At 46.4% G+C, this 20,845-nt stretch overlaps 1 protein-coding gene across 3 annotated transcripts in view; it reads left to right on the top strand.

The window, feature by feature from the left end:
• The window catches only part of hpgd (15-hydroxyprostaglandin dehydrogenase), a 90,721-nt gene that overhangs the window by 15,548 nt on the left and 54,328 nt on the right, over positions 1-20,845 (top strand). For all 3 annotated transcript variants that reach the window (XM_078561559.1, XM_078561575.1, XM_078561567.1), the window contains exon 4: positions 655-751. In XM_078561559.1, coding sequence (XP_078417685.1) covers positions 655-751 — 97 coding nt within the window. The remainder of the gene's footprint in view (positions 1-654; positions 752-20,845) is intronic.

Here is a 20,845-nt window from a genome sequence, read left to right as displayed (position 1 = left end):
TTTCCCACTAATTTTAAAACAATGTACCATAAGCCTCTTCCTGTGCTGTAAGATTCTTTCAGCCTGGCTCTTTATCATGGCTCTATGACAGAGCTATTCACTTAGTCCTGCACCCTTGCTCTTCCCCCATAGTCCTACAAATTTCTCTTTCTCCTGTATAAACCTAATTCTGTTGTGGAAGTTACTATTGAATCCTTTGTCACCAACCTTTCAGGCAATGCATTCCAAATCATCAGAACTCGCTGAGTGTAAAAAACAAAATCTCGCCATCTCCTGACTGGGTTTCTTATTTTGTGTGGCTGTATTGATTCACCTGCCAATGGAAACTGTTTTTCCTTGTTACCACGACTTCTCCAAATTTTGAAAGCTGATTAAATATCCTCTTAAATTTCTCTGCTCTAAGGAGTTTTAATAGTTTTTCTCGGTTACTGAAGTATCCCACCCCTGCTCAGGACAAATCATGCACAGTATATGCCCAGGTTTCCAATATATGCTCCCTGCAGGCCATATGTGTCACCGCTGGGGAATAATATATAACAAGGTTAATACAGGAAAACATCTCATCACTGAATACCTAACCCAGACTTGCACTTTATCAGCAGGTAACTGAGCTTTTTAGCTGATTTAAAATAAGTTGTACTTTCTAAATACCAGACCTCGGTGATAAGAGGAACATACATGGCTCTGGAATATATGAGCAAAGAGAATGGCGGAAAAGGAGGAGTTATTGTGAACATGGCATCTTTAGCAGGTAAGAGAGGGCCTCTGATGGTTTCCTTAAAAAAAACAGAAATGCGGCTATCAAGGCACTTTATTTAACAGGAGTACAATTCTGCTAAAATGCTGCAGAAAAGTTCTCAAAAGAAGGATGTACTTTATCACTGAGTGAAAAGTTGTTCTCTTAGGGGGAAGGAATGGCTCTGTGCACAGGTGCGCTGACGTTGGGATAAAAATCCCAAATTTTGGTCTCCCAACCTGCAATTCCCTATTGATTTTTCTGACTGATTGCAGGGATCTCAGAAGAAGGACAGGCGAGTGGAGCTCATTAGGTAGCTGTTTCTTTCCGAGCTGGCACAGGCACAGTGGACTCATAGACCTCCTTCAGCGCTCCATAATTCTACGGGATTGTTTCAATAACTGTAGGCTGAGTGCGTGCAGACTCCATGATCTGTGTCCGTGGAGCGCAGCGCGAGCAGAACTTTTGCCGCTACTGTGATTACGCTAAAAGCAAAGATTTCAGATGGAACTTGACCACACAAACGTGCATCACGGTGGAGAGAAAAGACTGTGTAGCGTCAAGGGTGGAGCTCCACGGAACTGACGGCTGAAATTTAGGCAAACGTTTTAATGGAATTGGGTGAAGCAGAAAAATTAAAATCAAGCACAGAGATGAAGGTGCTGGCATTTCCTCTTGGAAGGGCATTTTGCGGGCTGGACCATCTCACGGCTCGCAGACCGCGCAACTGACTGGTGTGTGACTTTGCCCAGGATGTTGCCCTTTTTCTGCAGGATTCAGCTTCATGGTGCAAGCTGTGAACCAGAGCAGGAGCACAGATGTGGAGGTGGGCTGACAGAAGGATTGCCTTGGCTCTCAGCAACAGCAGCACAGCTTCCAGTTTGATTAAAGTCCCCCAAATCTTCACGTTTCACTTTCCCGACCCACCCCTCACCCACCCATGCCCCCTCCATGCATCCCATGTATCCTCTATAGTCACTCACCCAGCCTCCGCTATGTACGACTCTCAGATTCCTCCCAATATCAGTGGAAAAGATTTTACATTCTTTGGGGTGGGGGGTTGGGGTAGGGGGTGGGGGAACTCTCACCATTTAATAGAAGCCTCCGTCAAACAGATAATCTGTTCATTATCATATTGCTGTTTGTGAGAGCTTGCTATGTGCAAATTGCTGCCGCATTTCCCATACTAGTGCAGTGTCGACATTTCAAAAGTACTGCACTATCTGCAAAGCGTTTTTGAAATAAGGTTGTGAAAGGCACTATAGAAATGCAACTAATTCTTTTCTAAAGAAGGGATCTGTTCAAAACGCCTTCCTGTCTTTTCTCTGGGTGAACGCTGCATGACCTGTTATGTATTTCCAGCAGTTTCAAGATTTAAAATATTTTCAATCTTTCTCTTCACTTTGTATTAATAATATTTATGATAGTGTTGCAGTAAACAACCCATTTTATGTCGGACTAACCATGTTTGAAAAGGGTTTCTGGATATTTAAAGACGATTTTATTATCGATGGACTTTGATTCATCGTTGTCCCATCCTCTAAAGACACTGTTTCCTTTTTCAGGGGACATTTTATTTTTCTGAGGATTTTCTTAATTTTTCTAATCAAATTTGTACTTCTGGCAAGAGTGAAATCCATAATGGGCAAACCTTTGGCTGTCATTTGTAAGCTTTACAAGGGAAGCACTGTGATGTTTTCTTTCCCCGTCCATTAAATAACGAAGGGGAGAAAACATTTTGTAAATATAACACTGTCTGTTGGTGTTTTCTTATGCAGTTTCTCGGCACTTAAAGCTTCGCCATTGGCAATATGTAGCTATTCTCTCTGATAAGCTAATATTCTCAAGGTAGGGCGGCTATTTAAAAGCAGAAGTTTCTGAACTTTTTGCCTATTGGGGAACTGTTCCCAAGTGTCAACACACTTCCCTCGGGGGAACCCACTATCGTAACTGCTCCCAGGAAAAATACTTTTAGCGGATTGATATTTTATTAATGCGGGCTGGCTTCTCACTGCTTTATGCTTGGTGAGTTGGAGGATATGCAGCTTTAGTTATTTGGTAGTACAGAACTTGAGTCTGGCTGAAAAAAGAGACATGTCGTTGAAGCTTTTCATCTTGCACTCATCAGGACAAATGCAAGAATGCAAAATTTCAAAAGGAGCAACAATTTATACCTCATGAGAAAAGGGTGCTTTGACAGCATGTCACTTTATTCAGCAATGTTCAACTCTAGAACTGGAGAATTGTGGAAAAATATGATTAACTGTGGCACATGAAGGAACCGTATATTATGTGTAGGACTTTTATTAGGTGCTCCTGTCTCGTGCTCAAACAAGTTAGTGGTATAGCTCCAGCATCCTGTTAGTTTTGATCAGTTCTTGCTCCGCAATGACTAGGGCCTGCCAAGTGGGGAGAGCCTCTTTCAGCCTCTTCCCAGGCTGGCTCAACATCCTTCATTACAGATATTCCTCGTTTTACAATTGTGCGCCATTTCTCTACATCAATCCCAGCTCTATGCAAGTTTTTCCACACCTTGAAAACGTTACATAGGAGTATGCCATTCAGCCCCTCTCACGCCTGTTCTGTCATATGCAGCGTAACCGTGTTTGTAAATCTGGTTGTACCAAAATGAAATCCCCCCTCAATCTTCCACGCAATTTGGATTTGCTGACATTTGAATTGTATACATGGAGTAACTTAGCATTGATGTATCCCTTTCACTCCCATTTCAGTGCTGTGTTATATAGTGGAAAGCTGGGTTTCTTTGGAGTTGAGTTTGCTCCATAGTAACAAAGTTCTGAAGGGAGCTTTCAACCCTGTTGATTGCCTCTGGTGATCATTGTAAATCAAAAGCACCATTACATGACATACTAGGTAATCGCTTTAGGGCATGAAGTAGCTTGCTTAAAACTGAACCATTGATGGCTTGTATCAATGGAGGTTGAGATCTCCTATTCTGCTCCTGAAAACCCTCTAATCCACTGTCCTAGCAAGCAGTAGAGTGATCCTCGCTGGAAAAACTTACCGATGATGTTGATATTCTGTGCAGTTTTAGTTAGTTCAATTCCAGAAATACCCCTTTCTATACGTGGTCACTAAGTTTAGGTTGTTTCTAATACGCATCCAAAGACTCTTAAATAAATACGTGTTACTTGTGTTTCTCGGTTTGCTTTGGTAACTTGAGCATAACAATAGATTTCTGCACCTATCAGATATTCCGCTGCTGAACAAGAAAAAATGGCCATTGGTAGCATGACAAATGATATGTTGAATAAGCGTTCTTTATCCTCAGCTTTCTACTTTTCCACAATAATGACGACAAAGGAAAATATGCTGTCTCATAACTGTGTAGTTTGCCTGTGAAGTCTCTAGTAAATTGGAAAATTGGACAGAAAGCAAAGAAGAGGGATAAACAAAGGATTTTCAAGTTAGCAAACTGTAACTAATGGAATGCAGCAAGGATCAGTGTTGGGGCCTCAGCTGTTTACAAAGAGTCAGAGACTAATGTATCTAAATTTTCTAATGATACTGAGCTAGGTGGGAATACAAGCTGTGAGGAGAACACACAGAGACTGCAAAGAGATACAGGGTTACTGACTGGGCAGCAAGGTGGCAGATAGAGTTTGATGTGGGCAAGTGTAAGGTTATTCACTTTGATACTAGGAATAGAAAAGCAGAATTTTTTTCAAGGTGTGAAACTTGTAAATGTTGATATTCAGAGGGACTTTGATGTACTCATACAAGGATTGCAGAGTCAGCATGTACATATAGCAAACAATTGGGAAGGTAAGTGGCATGTTGGCCTTTATTGCAAGGAGATTGGAGTGCAGCAATAAAGAAGTTTTGCTACAATTGTACAGGGCTTGAGTGAGACCATACTTGGAGCAATTTTGGTCTCCATGGGTAAGGAAGGATGTAATAATTGCAATGGTGGCAGTAAAGTGAAAGTTAACTAGATTTGTCCCTGGATAAGAGGGTTGTCCTATGATGACAGGCTGAGTAAATTGGGTCTATGTTCTCTGGAGTTTAGAAAAATGAGAGGTGATCTCATTGAAATATAGAAAATTCTGAAGGGGTTTGACAGGGCAAACAGAGAGGTTGTTTCCCCTGGCTGAGGAACCTAGAACAGGGGGGCACAGTCTCAGGATAAGGGGCTGATCGTTTAGGACTGCGATGAGGAGAAATTTCTTCACTCAAAGGATCATAAATCTTTAGAATTCTCTACTACACAGGGTTGTGGATGCTCCAGCATTGAATATATTTAAGGCCGAGATAGACAGATTTTTGTACCTCGGGGAATAAAGGGATATGGAGCAACAGGTGGGAAAGCGGAGTTAAGACAGAATACCAGCCACGATCATCTTTAATGGTGGAGCAATCTCGCTGGGCCGTGTGGTCTATTCCTCCTATTTCATATGTTCTCGGCAAAGGGGAAGGAGGAGTGAGGCTCTCCACAGAAGGCAGTACTCACCATGGGTTTACAGGGAACACCTCTCCTACCTCCACCCCACCCTGCTTCAATACCTGATTCAACAAGGGTTGCTCAAGAAACTGTTGCCACCTTTCTCAACAGGACCTGCAGCCTTACACAAGGGTGAGGACGGTGCTGCCAGTGATCACAGTATTAAACTCCTGAGACCAAATCATTCTAGATAGCAAACGTCTCCCAGTTTACCATCCATCGCTAAATGCAGGAGTACATGGAGGCCTGTATTTGAAGCAAGGAATTTTACCATGTTCTCTTCAAGCAAAGAGGAGTGGGATGATGGGGTGTATTGTTTTGTCATAATACTGGGGTTTCCAGCGGTGCGGGTAGTCATCGCACACACATGGCTTCGAGGGCTCCACATGTCAATGGGGCGAGGTACAGGAATCACAAGGGCTACTGTTCAGTTGGGGTATCAGCACGCACAGACCATCATATGGGTGAATGCCTGTCACCTTGGCAGCAGCCCTGATGCCTTCACCCTGAGACAGTCTGTCATTCCCACCAAGAAGTATCAGAGGGCCAGAGGGTGGCTGCTCAGAGATGAGAGTTGCCCCCCCTCCCCCCGCTACACCTGACTCATCTGGCAGGCCTGCCAATCCAGTATCTGGGTGTGCATTCTCATTAGAGTTCTCCTGTAAGCCACCCTATCACATTTTTCATCTGTGTCCTCTAAGCAGAACTCATCTGCAGTCTCGCCTTTCATGGATCCGGCACACGAGCTATCTTTTCCCGCTGGCCTTGCGATACTCTACTCATGCCCAGTGACTTGCCGTGTGCAGATTCCCACTCTACGCTAGTCCCTAAAGTTTGCACAGTGCCAGTACCTGAGCTGGTACCTGGGACTGTCAGATCAAATGATGCAGTTTCTTCATCGGTTGGTGTGGTGTTACTGTCTCTTTCCCTCCTGAGGCTGTTGTGGCTGGGCAGACCATAGTTCTGGTGCATTTGAAAGCTGAAAATAGGTGGGGAGGGTTGGGGTGAGGGAAGGGGGCAAGGGGTAGTGGAAAGCGAGGGAATCATGGTCACGCCGTCAGCAGCTGTTAGTTGATAACAGGATGAAGGTGAGCTGGTTGTTAGGAAGGGTCATTAGGCAGTAATATAGTCATCCCGGATGCTGTCAGCAATGCCGAATGCTACGGGCTCTGTCACAGCCAGATTCATGATGCATAGCATGACCTCTTTGTTGGGGCTCAGGGGATTCAGGGGTGCCTGTCCCCCACTGTTTCTGCTCCTCTCCCTTCCGTTGCGTGCCACCTTGTCCCACAGCAGAGAGAGAAGAATGTCAGTGATTGTGTAGCCTGTTTTTGAGTGATATGCCTGCCATAGCTGGAGCTTTGTGGTGGCAGTGAGAGGTGGGTCTGAGACTGGCATCATTGGAAGATGGCTGGGGTGAAATATCTCAATGTTAGGCCTGAGTCCTGACTGCTCATTCAACAGTGTGAGAGCTAGATGGTATGGTGGGTAGCAGGTGTCACACAAAAATTCATTGACTGACCTTGACCACTCAGATGAGTTCATTGAAATTCTTGTGGCACAGTTGCCAGGGCCTTGAAGCCAGACTTGAATTGATCTCCCTGATCATTTGTTCCCGTTCCTTTCAGAGTGTGGTCCCTGACGACCTCCTGGTTTCCACATGGATACATGACCTCTCTGTTCCCATCCACCTCCATGGCCTAGGCCTCCAGAGCCGCATCTATGAACCTGGGAGCCCTCATCAGCCCTGGTGCTCCCTTTGCTTTGTTTCAAATTGCGGTACTAGCAGGTCAGTACCCCTTTTAAGAGGGGAAGACTGCCTTTTCCACTAGCTGGAACACATGCTATCTTTGCATGTCACTAGGCCCCATTGTGAGCATTCAGCCAGCAGCAAGAGTCCCGCCCGGCTGAATACCTACCTGATTGTAGCCATGAGACAGCTTGAAATTTACGTACTGCCCACTTCAACCGCATGCTGGTGGATCAGGAAAAACAGACGCAGATGAATCTTTAGCCCTTTGTTTAGAAGCTGCAATCACTTCTTGGTAGACCTGGGGCAAAAATTTCACAATAATCTTCCCATGGTCAACTTATTGCAAGGGGATTGGAGTACAGGAATAAAGGAGTCTTGCTACAGTTGTACAGGGTTTTGGTGAGACCGCATCTGGAGTACGTGTGCAGTTTTGGTCTCCACGTTTAAGAAAGGATACACCTGATTTGGTACAGAGAAGGTTCACTAAATTGGTCCCTGGGATGAGGGAGTTGTCCTTTGATGAGAGGCTGAGTAAATTGGGCTTATGTTCTCTGGAGTTTAGAAGAATGGGAGGTGATCTCATGAAAGTGGCTAATCATTTAGGACTGAGATGAGGAGAAATTACTTCACTCAAAGGTTTGTGAATTTTTGGAATTCTCTACCCCAGGGGGTTGTGGATACTCCATCGATGAATAGATTTAAGGTTGGGATGGACAGATTTTTGCTGTCTCAGGGAATCAAGGGATATGGGGCACAGGTAGGAAAATAGAGTTGAAGCCCCACCATCAGCCATGATCATATTGAACTATGAAGCAGGCTCAAAGGGCTTTGTGGTCTACTTCTGCTTCTATTTCTTATGCTCTGAAGGCTGGGTCAAGCCTACAACTGATTTCAACACCAACACAAAAGCAAAAGATTGTAGTTGCTGGAAATACTCAGCAGGTTTGGCAACATCTGTGGAGAGAAACACAAAGGGCTGAATTTTCACCTTGTGAAATAGTGGGCGATGACGTCAGGCGAGCGCCCCGATGTCATCATGCACTTGCGCGATATTTCGGTCGGCTGGCGCGCGAGGAAGTCGCACAGCGCGCCCGCCGACAATTAAGAGGGCTGTTAAGCCCTTTAGTCGATCAGCTAAAGAGAATTGTTCCCTGCCCGTCCAACCTTCCGATTGGTGGGTGGGCGGGTGAATAGGCCAAGCGACCTTTCGATTTTTGAGGAAACCTCAACCACGGGCGGGGTGAAGTTTCCGATGGTTTAATTAAAAATAAAATAAATGTTTTCAGAACTCATTTGCAACATGTCCCTGCTCATATGACGGAGAGTCACATGAGGGGACATGTTTTCCTTATTGTTAAAAATTTTACTTTTAACGTGGGAAATCTTTAGCTCCCTGGGGCAGCTGTGTGCCTTCAGGGCGCACTCTGTGAGCGCATCCACGCACAGGCGCACACTTCCGCGCTCGCCCTCCTCCTGCCCTTACCCCGGCAGCGTTGAGGTTATCCGCCCGTGTTTCCCGCTGACTGGTCATTAATTGGCCAGCCAGTGTGAAACCGTAGTCTGGGGTCCGATCGCTGGGTGATCGTTGGGTGGTCCGGTACGCGACCGCTCCTGGGCCCACCCGCCGCGCCCACCCAACGAGGAGAAAATCCTCCCCAAAGATAATGTTTTAGGTTAAAAAATCTTTCAGAACTGGGGTCAATTAGAAATATAATAAGATTTAAGCAAGTGAAAGGAGTTGGATGAAAAGGACAGAACAAAGAGGTTTTGGATTTACTCTGGTCTTCTTGTTTTTTTTTCCCTTTTTAGATGGTAGCTGCTCATGGCACACAGCTGCCTCAGGGAGCTAAAGATTTTCCACATTAAATGTAAAATATTTAAAAAATAAGGAAAACATGTCCCCTCACGTGACTCTCCGTCATATGAGCATTGACATGTTGCAAATGAGTTCTGAAAACATCTACTTTATTTCTAATTAACCATCAGAAACTTCACCCCGCCCGTGGTTGAGGTTTCCTCAAAAATCCTCTAGGCACAGCTTTTGCTTCTTTCCATTACCCCACCCCCTTTGGCCCCAAACCACTAACGTTTCTGCCGTTTAATCTCTCCTGTCATTCACCCTACCACAGATCTTCCCTTTGGATTTCTTTTCCACCCTCCCTCCTTCCACTGCTTAAAACCTATTACGTTTCTAACTTTACCCAGTTCTAATGAAACGACATTGACCTGAAATGTTAACCCTGTTTTTTTGCTCTCCATTAGATGCTGCCTGACCTACTGAGTATTTCCAGTATTTTCTGTTTTAATAACTGGTGACCTCAAATCTACATTTTCTATCTTTTTTTTTTCACCAGAATATTATAATGAATATTTGGCAGTTTCCACTTAGGCAAGATGCTTTGATTCTGTAATGTCAGCTGGATTTGTACTAAATGCTTACAAGCAGAATGAGCCAAGTTCCAAGAGTTCAACGAAATAAGGCCATTCAAGCATTATCTTGCTGCCTCTGAGTTTCCTCTTGCTGAAGTCAGTAACAAATGTAGCTTGTTCCCAGAGGAACAAACATCCTCTGTGGCTTGAAGTTCTTGCTGAGCCATCATTTACGTTTTGACATTGTTATTTTTGGACTCCAGCGCACATTTTACAGATTTGCAAAAATCTGCATATGATACGACGGGTGTAAAGGCTTTGGAGAGAGTACAGAGGAGATTTGCTAGAATGGCACCAGGGATGAAGGCGTTCATGTCAGGAGACCAGAGAAGCTAGCTAGGTGCTTGATGGCCAGCACAGACATGACGGGCCAAAGGGCCTCTTTCTGTGCTGCATGAGGAGCTGGGATAAAAACAGAAAGCGCCGGAAAAATTCAACAGGTCTGGGAGCATCTGTGGAGAGAGAAACAGAGTTAGCGTTTCGAGTCCAAATGTCTCATCTTCAGAACTGAAGAGAGGTAGGATTGTGATGGGTTTTATGCTGTTAAAAAAAGAGGTGAGAGATGGTTGGGCAGGTGGAGCCAAAGAGAAAATCAGGGATAGGTTAGAGGGCAGGGGGAGATTAAATGACAAAGATATCATGGAACACAAGGTATGGGGAGTGGTAATGACAGTATTAAATACACTAAGCATTGGTCCAGAGTAGGTGCTAACAGCAGAATAAAGGTAGGCGCTATCTGAAAGTAAAAATATGAGAACACACGAATTAGGAGCAGCAATAGGCCACTCGGCCCCTCAAGCCTGCTCCACCATTCAATAAGATCATGGCTGATCTGAATGTAACCTCAACCACACATTCCTGCTTACCCCCGATAACCTTTCAACCCCTTGTTAATCAAGAATCTATCTAGCTCTGCCTTAACAATATTCAAAGACTCCGCTTCCACCACCTTTTGAGGAAGAGAGTTCCAAAGACTCACAACCCTCTGAGAGAAAAAATTCCTTCTCATCTCTGTCTTAAGTGAGCAATCCGTTATTTTTAAACAGTGACCCCTAGTTCTAGATTCTCCCACAAGAGGAAACATCCTCTCCACATCCACCCTGTCAAGACCCCTCAGGATGTTAAAGGTTTCAAAAGAGGAAACACCCTCTCCATATCCACCCTGTCAAGACCCCTCAGGATGTTAAAGGTTTCAATTAAGTTGCCTCTTACTCTTCTAAATTCCCGTGGATACAAGCCTAACCTGTCCAGCCTTTCCTCATAAGACAACCCGCCCATTCCTGGTATTAGCCTAGTAGACCTTCTCTGAACTGCTTCTAATGCATTTACATCTTTCTTTAAACAAGGAGACCAATACTGTACATAATGCTCCAGATGTGATTTCACCAATGCCCTGTACAACCGAAGCATAACCTCCCTACTTTTGTGATCAATTCCCCTTGCATTAAATGATAACATTCTATTAGCTTTCCTAATTACCTGCTGTACCTGCATTCTAATCTTTTGTGATTCATGCACTAGGACATCCAGATCCCTCTGAATCTCAGAGCTCTGCAATCTCTCACCATTTACATAATAATATGCTTCTTTTTCATTCTTCCTGCCAAAATGAACAATTTCACATTTCCCCACATGATACTCCATTTGCCGGATCTTTGCCCACTCAATTAACCTATCTATGTCACTTATCTCCCCATCACAATTTACTTTCCTACCCATCTTTGTGTCATCAGCAAAGTTAGCCACCATTCCTTTGGTCCCTTCATCCAAGTCATTTATATAAATTGTAAAAAGTTGAGGCCCCAGCACTGATCCCTCTGGCATATCACTTGTCGCTTCCTGCCAACCAGAAAAAGACCCATTTGTGCCAACTCTCTGCTTCCTGTTAGCGAGCCAATCTTCTATCCATGCTAATATGTTACCTCGTACAGTATGAGCTTTTATTTTCTGCAATAACCTTTGGTGTGGCACTGTATCAAACACCTTCTGGAAATCTAAGTACAGTACATCCACCAGTTCCCCTTTATCCACAGCACATGTGACTCCTTCAAAGAACTCCAATAAATTGGTGAAACATAATCTCCCTTTTACAAAACCGTGTTGACTCCGCTTGATTGCCTTGAATTTTTCTGAGTGCCCAGCTATAACATCTTTAATAATAGCTTCTAACATTTTCCCTATGGCAAGATTCAGACTGGCATTTGGGGAAGAAAGTGGTCTGAAGTTGTTGAACTCAACGTTAAGTCCAGAAGGCTGTAAAGTGGAAGATGAGGTGCTGTTCCACCAGTTTGCATTGGGCTTCACTGGAACATTGTAGCAGGCCAAGGACAGAAATGTGAGCACGAGAGCAAGATTGAAATGGCAAGCGATGGGAAGAGGAGCTGGGGTTGCTCTCCTCAGAGCAGCAAAGGTTAAGCAGAAATTTAATTAAGGTGTGATGGGGTTTTGATAGATTAAAGAGGAAGAAACTGTTTCCACTGGCAGAACTCTGGTTACTGACCCAGCTGATACAGATTTGGCACAATTAACATAAGAACCAGCGATAACATAAGGAGTTGATTATAGGGCAAATTGTGAACAAGAACGCACTGCCTGACTTGCAGTTTTCAAAGAATAGTTCGATAGATACCTGAGAAGAAAACATTTCAAGGGCTAAGTGGAGTGTTTCAAAGAGCCAGCACGGGCACAATGGGTAGAATGGCCACCTTCTGTGCTACATTATTCCATGATTGCCAATTGGAGAGTGGAGATCAGCAGAGGTTGCTGAATTTTCTGTCTGTTCTAATGAATTAAATGGAAGATGTGACATCAATGCCCAGATTCCTAATGTGCACTGTCACAGGGCAAAGCTTTGTGTCAGAAATGCTATGTTGGAAAATCTACTTTGCTGAGTTTCAGAACATGGTGTGGATTGTCAGATTTCTCAAGGATTAAGTGCTGTTTTACATCTCAAAAGCAGATGGGGTTAAATGAACATTAAGTCCATTGGCCCCAAAGTTTCTGAGGCTAGAGAACTGAGAGATGGATCTTTGTCCAGAAGCCCAGAAGTTGATGGATCCCAGTGGAGATTGTTCAGCTTCTCGAAGATGCCTGCTTGCTTTATTGAGAGTAGAAAGCAGAGAGAATAAAGGGTTTTCTGTTTTTTAATATTGGGTTCTCTCCAGCAGAATGGCATGCCCGCTTTCTGCCAGCCCAGCCTATGGTTCAGAGAGATTGACACTGTTCTGCAGTTTGCCCACCAATAATTTTTTCCAGCACTTCTGCTGAAGGGACTTTTTGGAGGTATAATTGTTTAAATGCCAAGTGCCTCCCAGCCACTTATCAACGTACTCAGCCTTCGTGTCAGAGATGATGCAGTGAGCTCTTTTAATGTACTACGAGTCCTGGCAATTTACCTAATCATCATATCCTGTGTGATGTTCACGATGGAGGTAGAATGCCACTAACTTTTTAGGACAGTCTTTCCTCCCCATACGCCTCCCAACTCCATGCCTTTATAGTCTACCCTCCCAGAGGGATGTAAGGAAGCAGTCCATGTCCAAACGCAGCAATATCTGGGGCAGAATTATTCCGTCGGCATGAGGAGGCGGGACCCGCACGCCGATGCATAAAGTGACATGCGGGTGACATCGGGCACGCGTCCCGATGTCACTGCGCGCCATCGCGATATTTCGGTCGGTGGGTGGGCGCGCAACGATGTCCGTTGCGCGCCCGCCATTAATTAACGGGCCACTTAAGGCCCTTGAGGCTGCAATTGACGGGGATTTTGCGTTGCCCGTGTGATCTTCGGCTCATCGCAAGGGCGCAACAGGCAGGCGGCTAGCAAAGATTTATATGAAGCTCATCCACGGGCTGGAGAAGAGGGCTCAGTAGGGTCGCGATTGTACAGATTTAAAAGTTACTGTTCCAAAGTTAGAGAAACTTGCCTGTGTGAGGTGGAAAAGTTCCAAATGCATCGCAGCTGCTTGGACTGGACATAACCTTCAGGTCGGCACTTTGCGGTGAGCATTTGTTTTGGGGCCTGTAGGTTTCAGGAAGCCCCCCTGAGCCTGGGAATGGGAGTTATGCTCTCCACTGGAGGCACCTCATCTGAGGAGGAAGGGAGGACCAGAAGGGGGAGAAGGCCAGGAGTGCATGTTCAGCCTCCAGGGGAGTCACCTTTGGGAGGACAGGCACAGGCACAAGGGGTGCAGGGCCAAGAGGTCGTCCAAGGCACAAGGAGTCTCAGAAGATGCCAGTATCTTGCTGCCAGGGTATACAGAAAGCGAAGCAGCTACCTCAACATGTCTTAGGTCAATGCCAAAGGAGGCTCCGTCTGTCAAGAGAGACAGTTAACACTATCTGTCAGATGATTGGCCCAGAGATCTCAGTGAACAGTGTGGGTGGACACCCCATGCCCGTGTCTCTAAAGGTCACAGCTGCACTCAACGTTTATGCCTCCGGCTCTTTCTAGGGGGTCGGTGGGTGATCTTTGCGGTGTCTTCCAATCAGTTGTACACACTTGTGTCAAGCAGGTCACAAACACTCTGTTCAGACATGCATTGACCTTCATCCACTATCGCTGAGACAACGCCAGCCAGACACAGCGAGCCAGAGGCTTCGCGGCCATTGCTGGCTTCCCCCGTGTCCAGGGTGCTATAGACTGTACACATGTGGCCATCGAGGCGCCAGCAGGTGAACCCGGTGCCTTCGTCAAGAGGAAGGGCTTCCGCTCCATGAACATGCAGATAGTGTGTGATCACAGGATGCTGATTCTACAAGTCTGTGCAAGGTACCCAGGCAGCTCCCACGACGCCTACATCCTCAGACACTCCCAGGTGCTGAGGTTCTTCAGTGCTCCAGCCCGGCTGGATGGATGGCTGCTGGGTGACAAGGGCTATCCCCTCAGATTGTGGCTCATGACGCCTCTCCACCATCCAAGAACAGAAGCTGAACAGCGCTACAATTGGAGCCACGCCTCCACAAGGGCTGTGTTGGAGAGAGCCATCGGTGTTCTCAAAATGCACTTCCAATGCCTGGACTGTTCAGGGGGCGCACTCCAGTACCCCCCAGATCGGGCGTTGCTGATAGTTGTTGCATGCTGCGCTCTCCACAACCCTGCGCTGTAAAGGGGCGATGCTGTGGACAAGGAAGACGTAGACGCAGTGGCTGCGGATGCACACGATGAGTCCAGCAGTGAGTCCGAGGATGAGCACGCACAGGGAAATGAGGGGGTAGACGCTGACCCATGTATACTCCAGGGAAGCAGGGACACCCGGGACGCTCTAATCCAAGGAACCTTTTCCTACCACAGCACATATGGATCTCTAACACAAGCCTGGCCAGTAGCCTCCATCCTGGAGACCTTTGTGCTAAATCTGTCAGGATAGGAGCATTGACGATGGGCCCAGTCAATAAATGTCAGTGACACACAAATCACTCATAACATCTCAGGAATACAACCACCTGCCCAAGAAAAGGGGCCCCCCCAGCCATGTTTCATAACATTAATTTAATGGTTTTACAAAGCCCTCCAAAAAAAAACACAATTAGAATGGTGTCGCAATTCACACACAATCAGAAGGAACTCACAGGGGGAGTCAACACAAAACCACCAGTGGTGAACCCGCGGTGTGCCTAAGGTGCTTTCATTTTACGTTTGTGGGTGCTACGTCTTTGTGATGCCCCCTCGCTGGCACTGGCATCTGAGACAGCCTACCCTCTCTGCTGTCCTGTTGGCCTCGATGACCTTGGCAGACCATAAGACCATAAGAGACCATAAGACATAGGAGCAGAAATTAGGTCATTCGGCCCATCGAGTCTGCTCCGCCATTCAATCGTGGCTGATAAGTTTCTCAACCCCATTCTCCCGCCTTCTCCCCGTAACCTTTGATCCCCTTACCAATCAAGAACCTATCTATCTTGAACTTAAATACACTCAATGACCTGGCCTCCACAGCCTTCTGTGGCAATGAATTCCATAGATTCACCACTCTCTGGCTAAAGAAGTTTCTCCTCATCTCTGTTCTAAAAGGTCTTCCCTTTACTCTGAGGCTGTGCCCTCGGGTCCTAGACTCTCCTACTAATGGAAACATCTTCCCCACGTCCACTCTATCCAGACCTTTCAGTATTCTGTAAGTTTCAATCAGATCCCCCCTCATCCTTCTAAACTCCATCGAGTATCGACCCAGAGTCCTCAAACGTTCCTCCTCTGGCCCGTGGAACTTGTGCTGGCCCCGCCTGGGAGGGAGCTGCCAGTTCCGCAGCTGGCATCTCCCCAATCATCGCAGCCTCATTGTGTGCAGAGGGGCGGAGGAGCTGCCGCCCTCATCCAGAGCACCGTGAGAGGTGGCAGCAGAGACGACGTGAGATCCGTTCGGCCCTCCCTGCTCACCGTAGATGGATGGGCGCCGAGGTGGGATACCTGGGATACTCCTAACTGTCAACAATGGCTGCCACAGGCAGACCCACCCAAAACGTCTTGGAAATACACAATGGGTGATGTTTTTCAAAGCAAGGCTGCCAGCCACTAGAGAGAGATTGCAGGTGACACAGGCGGTGCCAAGAAAGTCTTCAGAGGAGACAAGCTGAGGGCTGCTCTTGCCCTTTCTCTCTTTTGGAATAAGAGCGTCATCCGGTTTGAGAAGCCTACTCTCCCAGAAACTTACCCATGAACCTACCAGTGATCTTGTATTAATTGCAACACCTTCTATATCTGACCGCATCCAAGAAACCTGCTAACCTAAATCGGTCACAACGTTTAAAATCTACACCTCAAGGACAAGCAAATGAATATTCTTTTACCTTTTTTTTGTCATTGGGCTCTAATTTCCCTTATTTCTGATATGTGTGTGTGTGTGTAGAGGGGGGTGGGTGCCTAATGACTGAAAGAGGCTTGAATGCTTGACTTTGCATTTTTATTATTTTTCTAGGGTTTAGCTGTTAATAAATTTGCTCTTTCTTTGGTTCAGGCAAACCTTGTTTGATTGGCTCCTCACTGCCCACAGCTTAAATAGTTAAATACAATCTGATTTAGAGAAGGTGTATCCTCGAAAAAGAACCTTGACCCTGTGGGACCAATCAAGAAGGTTGAATAGAGGGGAGCCGGTTCACCCCTTCTCACCTGGTCATAACAAACGCCATCCTGACTTGGAAATATATCGCCGTTCCTTCACTGTCGCTGGGTCCAAATCCTGGAATTCCCTCCCTAGCAGCACTGTGGGTGTACCTACACCACATGCACTGCAGCGGTTCAAGAAGGCGGCTCACCACTACTCAAGGGTTATTCTGGATGGACAGTGTTTACTGGCCTTGCCAGCAAGGCCCACATCCCATGACCAAATGATTAAAAATAAAGTTCTCTAAAAGTCTGAAGAAGAAATGAAAAGAGGAAGTAAGATTTTTAGGAACAAAAAAACGCAACAAACAAATAAAAGGACAGAATGGATCATTCAGCCCCTCAAGCCATTTCCACCATTCAGCGAAATAATGGCTGAATTGAATCTCAACTCAATTTGCCCAGTTTTATTTGATATCTTTTGTCACTTTTATCTGTAACAAAAATTCCAATTGGCCCAACAGCCATCTTGGGAGGCCAAGTCCCAGATTATCAATACTTTTTGGGTGGAATTTTATCCAGCCCCAGGAGTGGACTGGGAGGCAAGGGGGCATAAAATCTGGTGGCACGGCAGAGGGTGCCACCCGCCACTGCTGGTATTTCACTAGCAGCGGGGTGGGTGCTCACGCCATGTGGCGAGGCCGCCAGGAGAATACTTGCAGCCTCGTTGTGAGTTGAGGTGGGATCTCCTCTTTTTGGAGCACACTGTACCCAACAGCAGTTCCCCCTTCTGGTACTACCCACCCCCTGCAACTTCTACACCCCCCCACCCCGGGCTGCCAGCCTGACCCTGATGGAACCACCACCCCCACCCCCACCCAGCTTCTAATCCGACTAATCTGACTCCAGCAACAATCGTCTTTGGGAACTGTAGTCCGAACACTGGCCACCACTCTCAGAGGCAGGGCTACTTCCCAGATGGGGACAGAAATCTTGGCATGAGCCAACAAATGGCCCAGTGGCCATTAAATCAGCTCAGGGCTTCTCAGCTACGCGGAGATGGCTTACCCCCAAATTCTAAGCCGGGTCGGGGGCCACAACCTGCATGAGAAATTCCACCCTTCGTGTCGAGGGTGGGGGGGGGAAGAAAATTCTGCTCCTTCCCAAGCCTTTTTGTTTGGGATTCCCCCACTAGAGGAAATAATTGCTCTGTGTCTACCCAATTGAATTTATAGAATCTTTTGTGGCTTGATAGATTTAAAGCATATATAACCTATTGCAGGTGGCACTGTTGTAGGCCTGAGTTCCTGGCAGACTGTCTTCTGAGTATCTGAGACTTTTCCAACAATGTTGTCTACATAGAATTTATTAATTGGTGTTACGAGTGTCTCCCAAGATTTTATTTCTATTTTACATTGTCTATCTTTGTAGTAATTGTGGTTTTGTTTAGTGTGTAATGTACCTTTTAAGAATAATACTTGTTAAGGAAGATCACATGATCTGTAGTAACCAATAGGAGAGTGGCGCAGGCTACCTCAGCAGTCAGTGTAGCGTTAGAGTTGGAGTTGAAAGCACACGTGTAGTTGCTGCTGAGTATATTGTAAATAAACTTAATGTTTCCACCCAAGAAGTGTCTGTAGATCAATTCTAACAATAGTAGCACTCGGCCACCCTTACAACAAACTGGCAATGAGGATAAAATAGGATTGAACAGAAGAAGTCAAGTTAGAAAGGAAATTAGCACTGTACCTCACCCAGTGATTGTAAGTAGCAAGATCCATTAGAATTGAAGAAGTTATCCCCTCTCAAAATGCCACGATTTTGGAGAATTGATTCTTTTGAACCAGCCACAGACGATTGGTCTTAATACATAGAACACCGCACGTTCCTTTTTCAAGCAAACGAGATTACAGGGGAAGAGAAGAGGCAAGCAATCTCTTGAGTACTTGAGGGAGCAAAAACTACAGTCTGATTCGAAGTTTGACAGCATCCAGTGCCCCTGATTTGAAGAATTTTGATGAATTGGTGGACCTTGTGAAGGGTCATTTTCAACCAGAGCCCTCAGTCACGATGCAGAGGTTCAAGTTTAATTCGCGAAATAGAGCTCCAGGTGAGACAATTGCATGCTACATGACAAATTTGAAGCAGTTAACGGAACACTGTGAGTTTGGTATGACTCTAAATGACATGCTCAGAGATGTTTAGTGTGTGGTGTGAAGGAGGACACTATTCAGAAAAGATTATTATCCGAAGTGAATCTGGATTTCAAGAAGGCGCTAGAGATAGCGCTGGCCATGGAAAGAGCAGGAAGAGATTCAAAAGCAATGCAGGGTGCGCAAAATGGCGCCGTACTCTACATCGGGCGGGAAACCCCAGCTGAAGGAGGTGCGAAAGTGCAAGACTGCCGAAGACTGAAGAAAAATAATTTAACAGTGAAATTGAAGAATAATTTTAATAGAGGTGGAAACAAGCAGTCTTTTAGCGATTGGCTAAAAAAATCGAATGCTACTATTGTCACAGAAATGGACATACAAGGAAAGATTCAAGCAGGCTTGTAAACAAAAGAAGAGGCCCAATGGAATCTACAATGTAGAAGAGACTGAAACAACAAATTAAGACATTGACTCATTGTTTAATTTGAAAGTTGGAAAGTTTGTTAAGGCCCTTAACTCGGCAATTGACACCGATTTTGAGGCACCCATGTGATCTTCAGCTTGGCGCACGGGCGCAACGGGCAGGCGTGTAAGTGACTTTTTAACAAAACTCATCCACGGGCGGGATATGTGGGCTCAGAGGGGCTGTCGATGTTTTATGTGAAGTATTTATTGCAGCAAGTGTTTTAAACTTGCCTGTGTGATTGGTAGCAGTTCAGATCGATTTCCAACAGCTTTCTCTGTACTTTGAAGCTTCAGCTCACGAGTCTGCAGACAGGAATCTTTATCGGGCCTGCAGCTTTCCGGAGGCCTCCATTTAGCCTGGGGGTATGGGTTCTGACATCTCCACTGGAGGCAACTCCTCTGAGGAGGAAGGGAAGGATAAAATAAGGAGGAGGCCAGGACTGGACAGTCAGCCTCCAGGGGAGCCACCTTTGGGAGGCCAGGTACAGGCACAAGGTGCGCAGGTCCAAGAGGTAGACCAAGGTGGAAGGGGCCGCAGAAGACGTCACTATCCTGCTGCCAGGGTATACAGGCAGCAAAGCAACTAGCTCAATATGACTGAGGTGCAGTGCCGAAGGAGGCTCCGACTGTCAAGGGAAATAGCCAACTACATCTGTCAGATGATTGACCCTGAGATCTCCCCTAACTGTGTGGGTGGACACCCCATGCCAGCGGCTCTGAAGGTCACAGTTGCTCTCCACTTCTATGCATCTGGCTCCTTGCAGGGCTCGGTGGGTGATCTTTGCGGTGTCTCCCAATTAGCAGTCCATACTTGTGTCAAGCAGGTTACAGACGCTCTGTTCAGACGAGCATTGACCTTCATCCACTTCCGCTGCGACCAGGCAAGTCAGGCACAGTGAGCCAGAGGCTTCGCGGCCATTGCTGGCTTCCCCCGTGTCCAGGGTGCTATAGACTGTACACATGTGGCCATCAAGGCGCCAGCAGGTGAGCCCGGTGCCTTTGTCAACAGGAAGGGCTTCCACTGAATGAACGTGCAGATAGTGTGTGATCACAGGATGCTGATTCTACAAGTCTGTGCAAGGTACCCAGGCAGCTCCCACGACACCTACATCCTCAGACACTCCCAGGTGCCGGGGCTCTTCAGTGCTCTGGCTCGGCTGGATGGATGGCTGCTGGGTGACAAGGGCTATCCCCTCAGAAGGTGGCTCATGAAGATGCGCTTCCGATGCCTGGACCGCTCAGGGGGCGCACTCCAGCACCCCCCAGATCGCGTCTCTGTGATAGTGGTTACATGCTGCGCTCTGCACAATCTTGCGCTGGAAAGGGGGGATGCATTTGACAATGAAGACCTTGACGCAGTGGATGAGGCTGCACATGATGAATCCAGCAGTGGCTCAGAGGATGAGGAAGCACAGGGCAATGATGAGGGGCAGCACGCCGACCCGCTACTACACCAAGGAGGCAGGGACACCCGGGAAACTTTAATCCAAAGAACGTTCAGCTAGCTCCTCACACATGGATCAGCAGGACAAGCATTGCCTGGCGCTTCCACATGTGGCACTTAGGTGCTACATCTTCCACCTCATCAGCTGTAACTAAAGGCTTAATGCATAAATAGCAATGTCCACTCAAACACTTATGACATGTTTGTGAAACAGACAAATGCAGCACAAAGGAAACGCCCTCAGCCATGGTCACAAATGTGGACTTGATTCCCATCCATCAGATGGTGCCACTTTAAACATAACAAAACATTGCTCCAATGTTGACAAAGATAAATTCCCTAATCTAGGGGCAACACAAAAGCACC

Source organism: Cetorhinus maximus, chromosome 2, assembly GCF_964194155.1.
Source record: "Cetorhinus maximus chromosome 2, sCetMax3.hap1.1, whole genome shotgun sequence".
Classification (NCBI taxonomy): Eukaryota; Metazoa; Chordata; class Chondrichthyes; order Lamniformes; family Cetorhinidae; genus Cetorhinus; species Cetorhinus maximus.
This window is presented reverse-complemented; position numbering and strand designations above follow the sequence as displayed.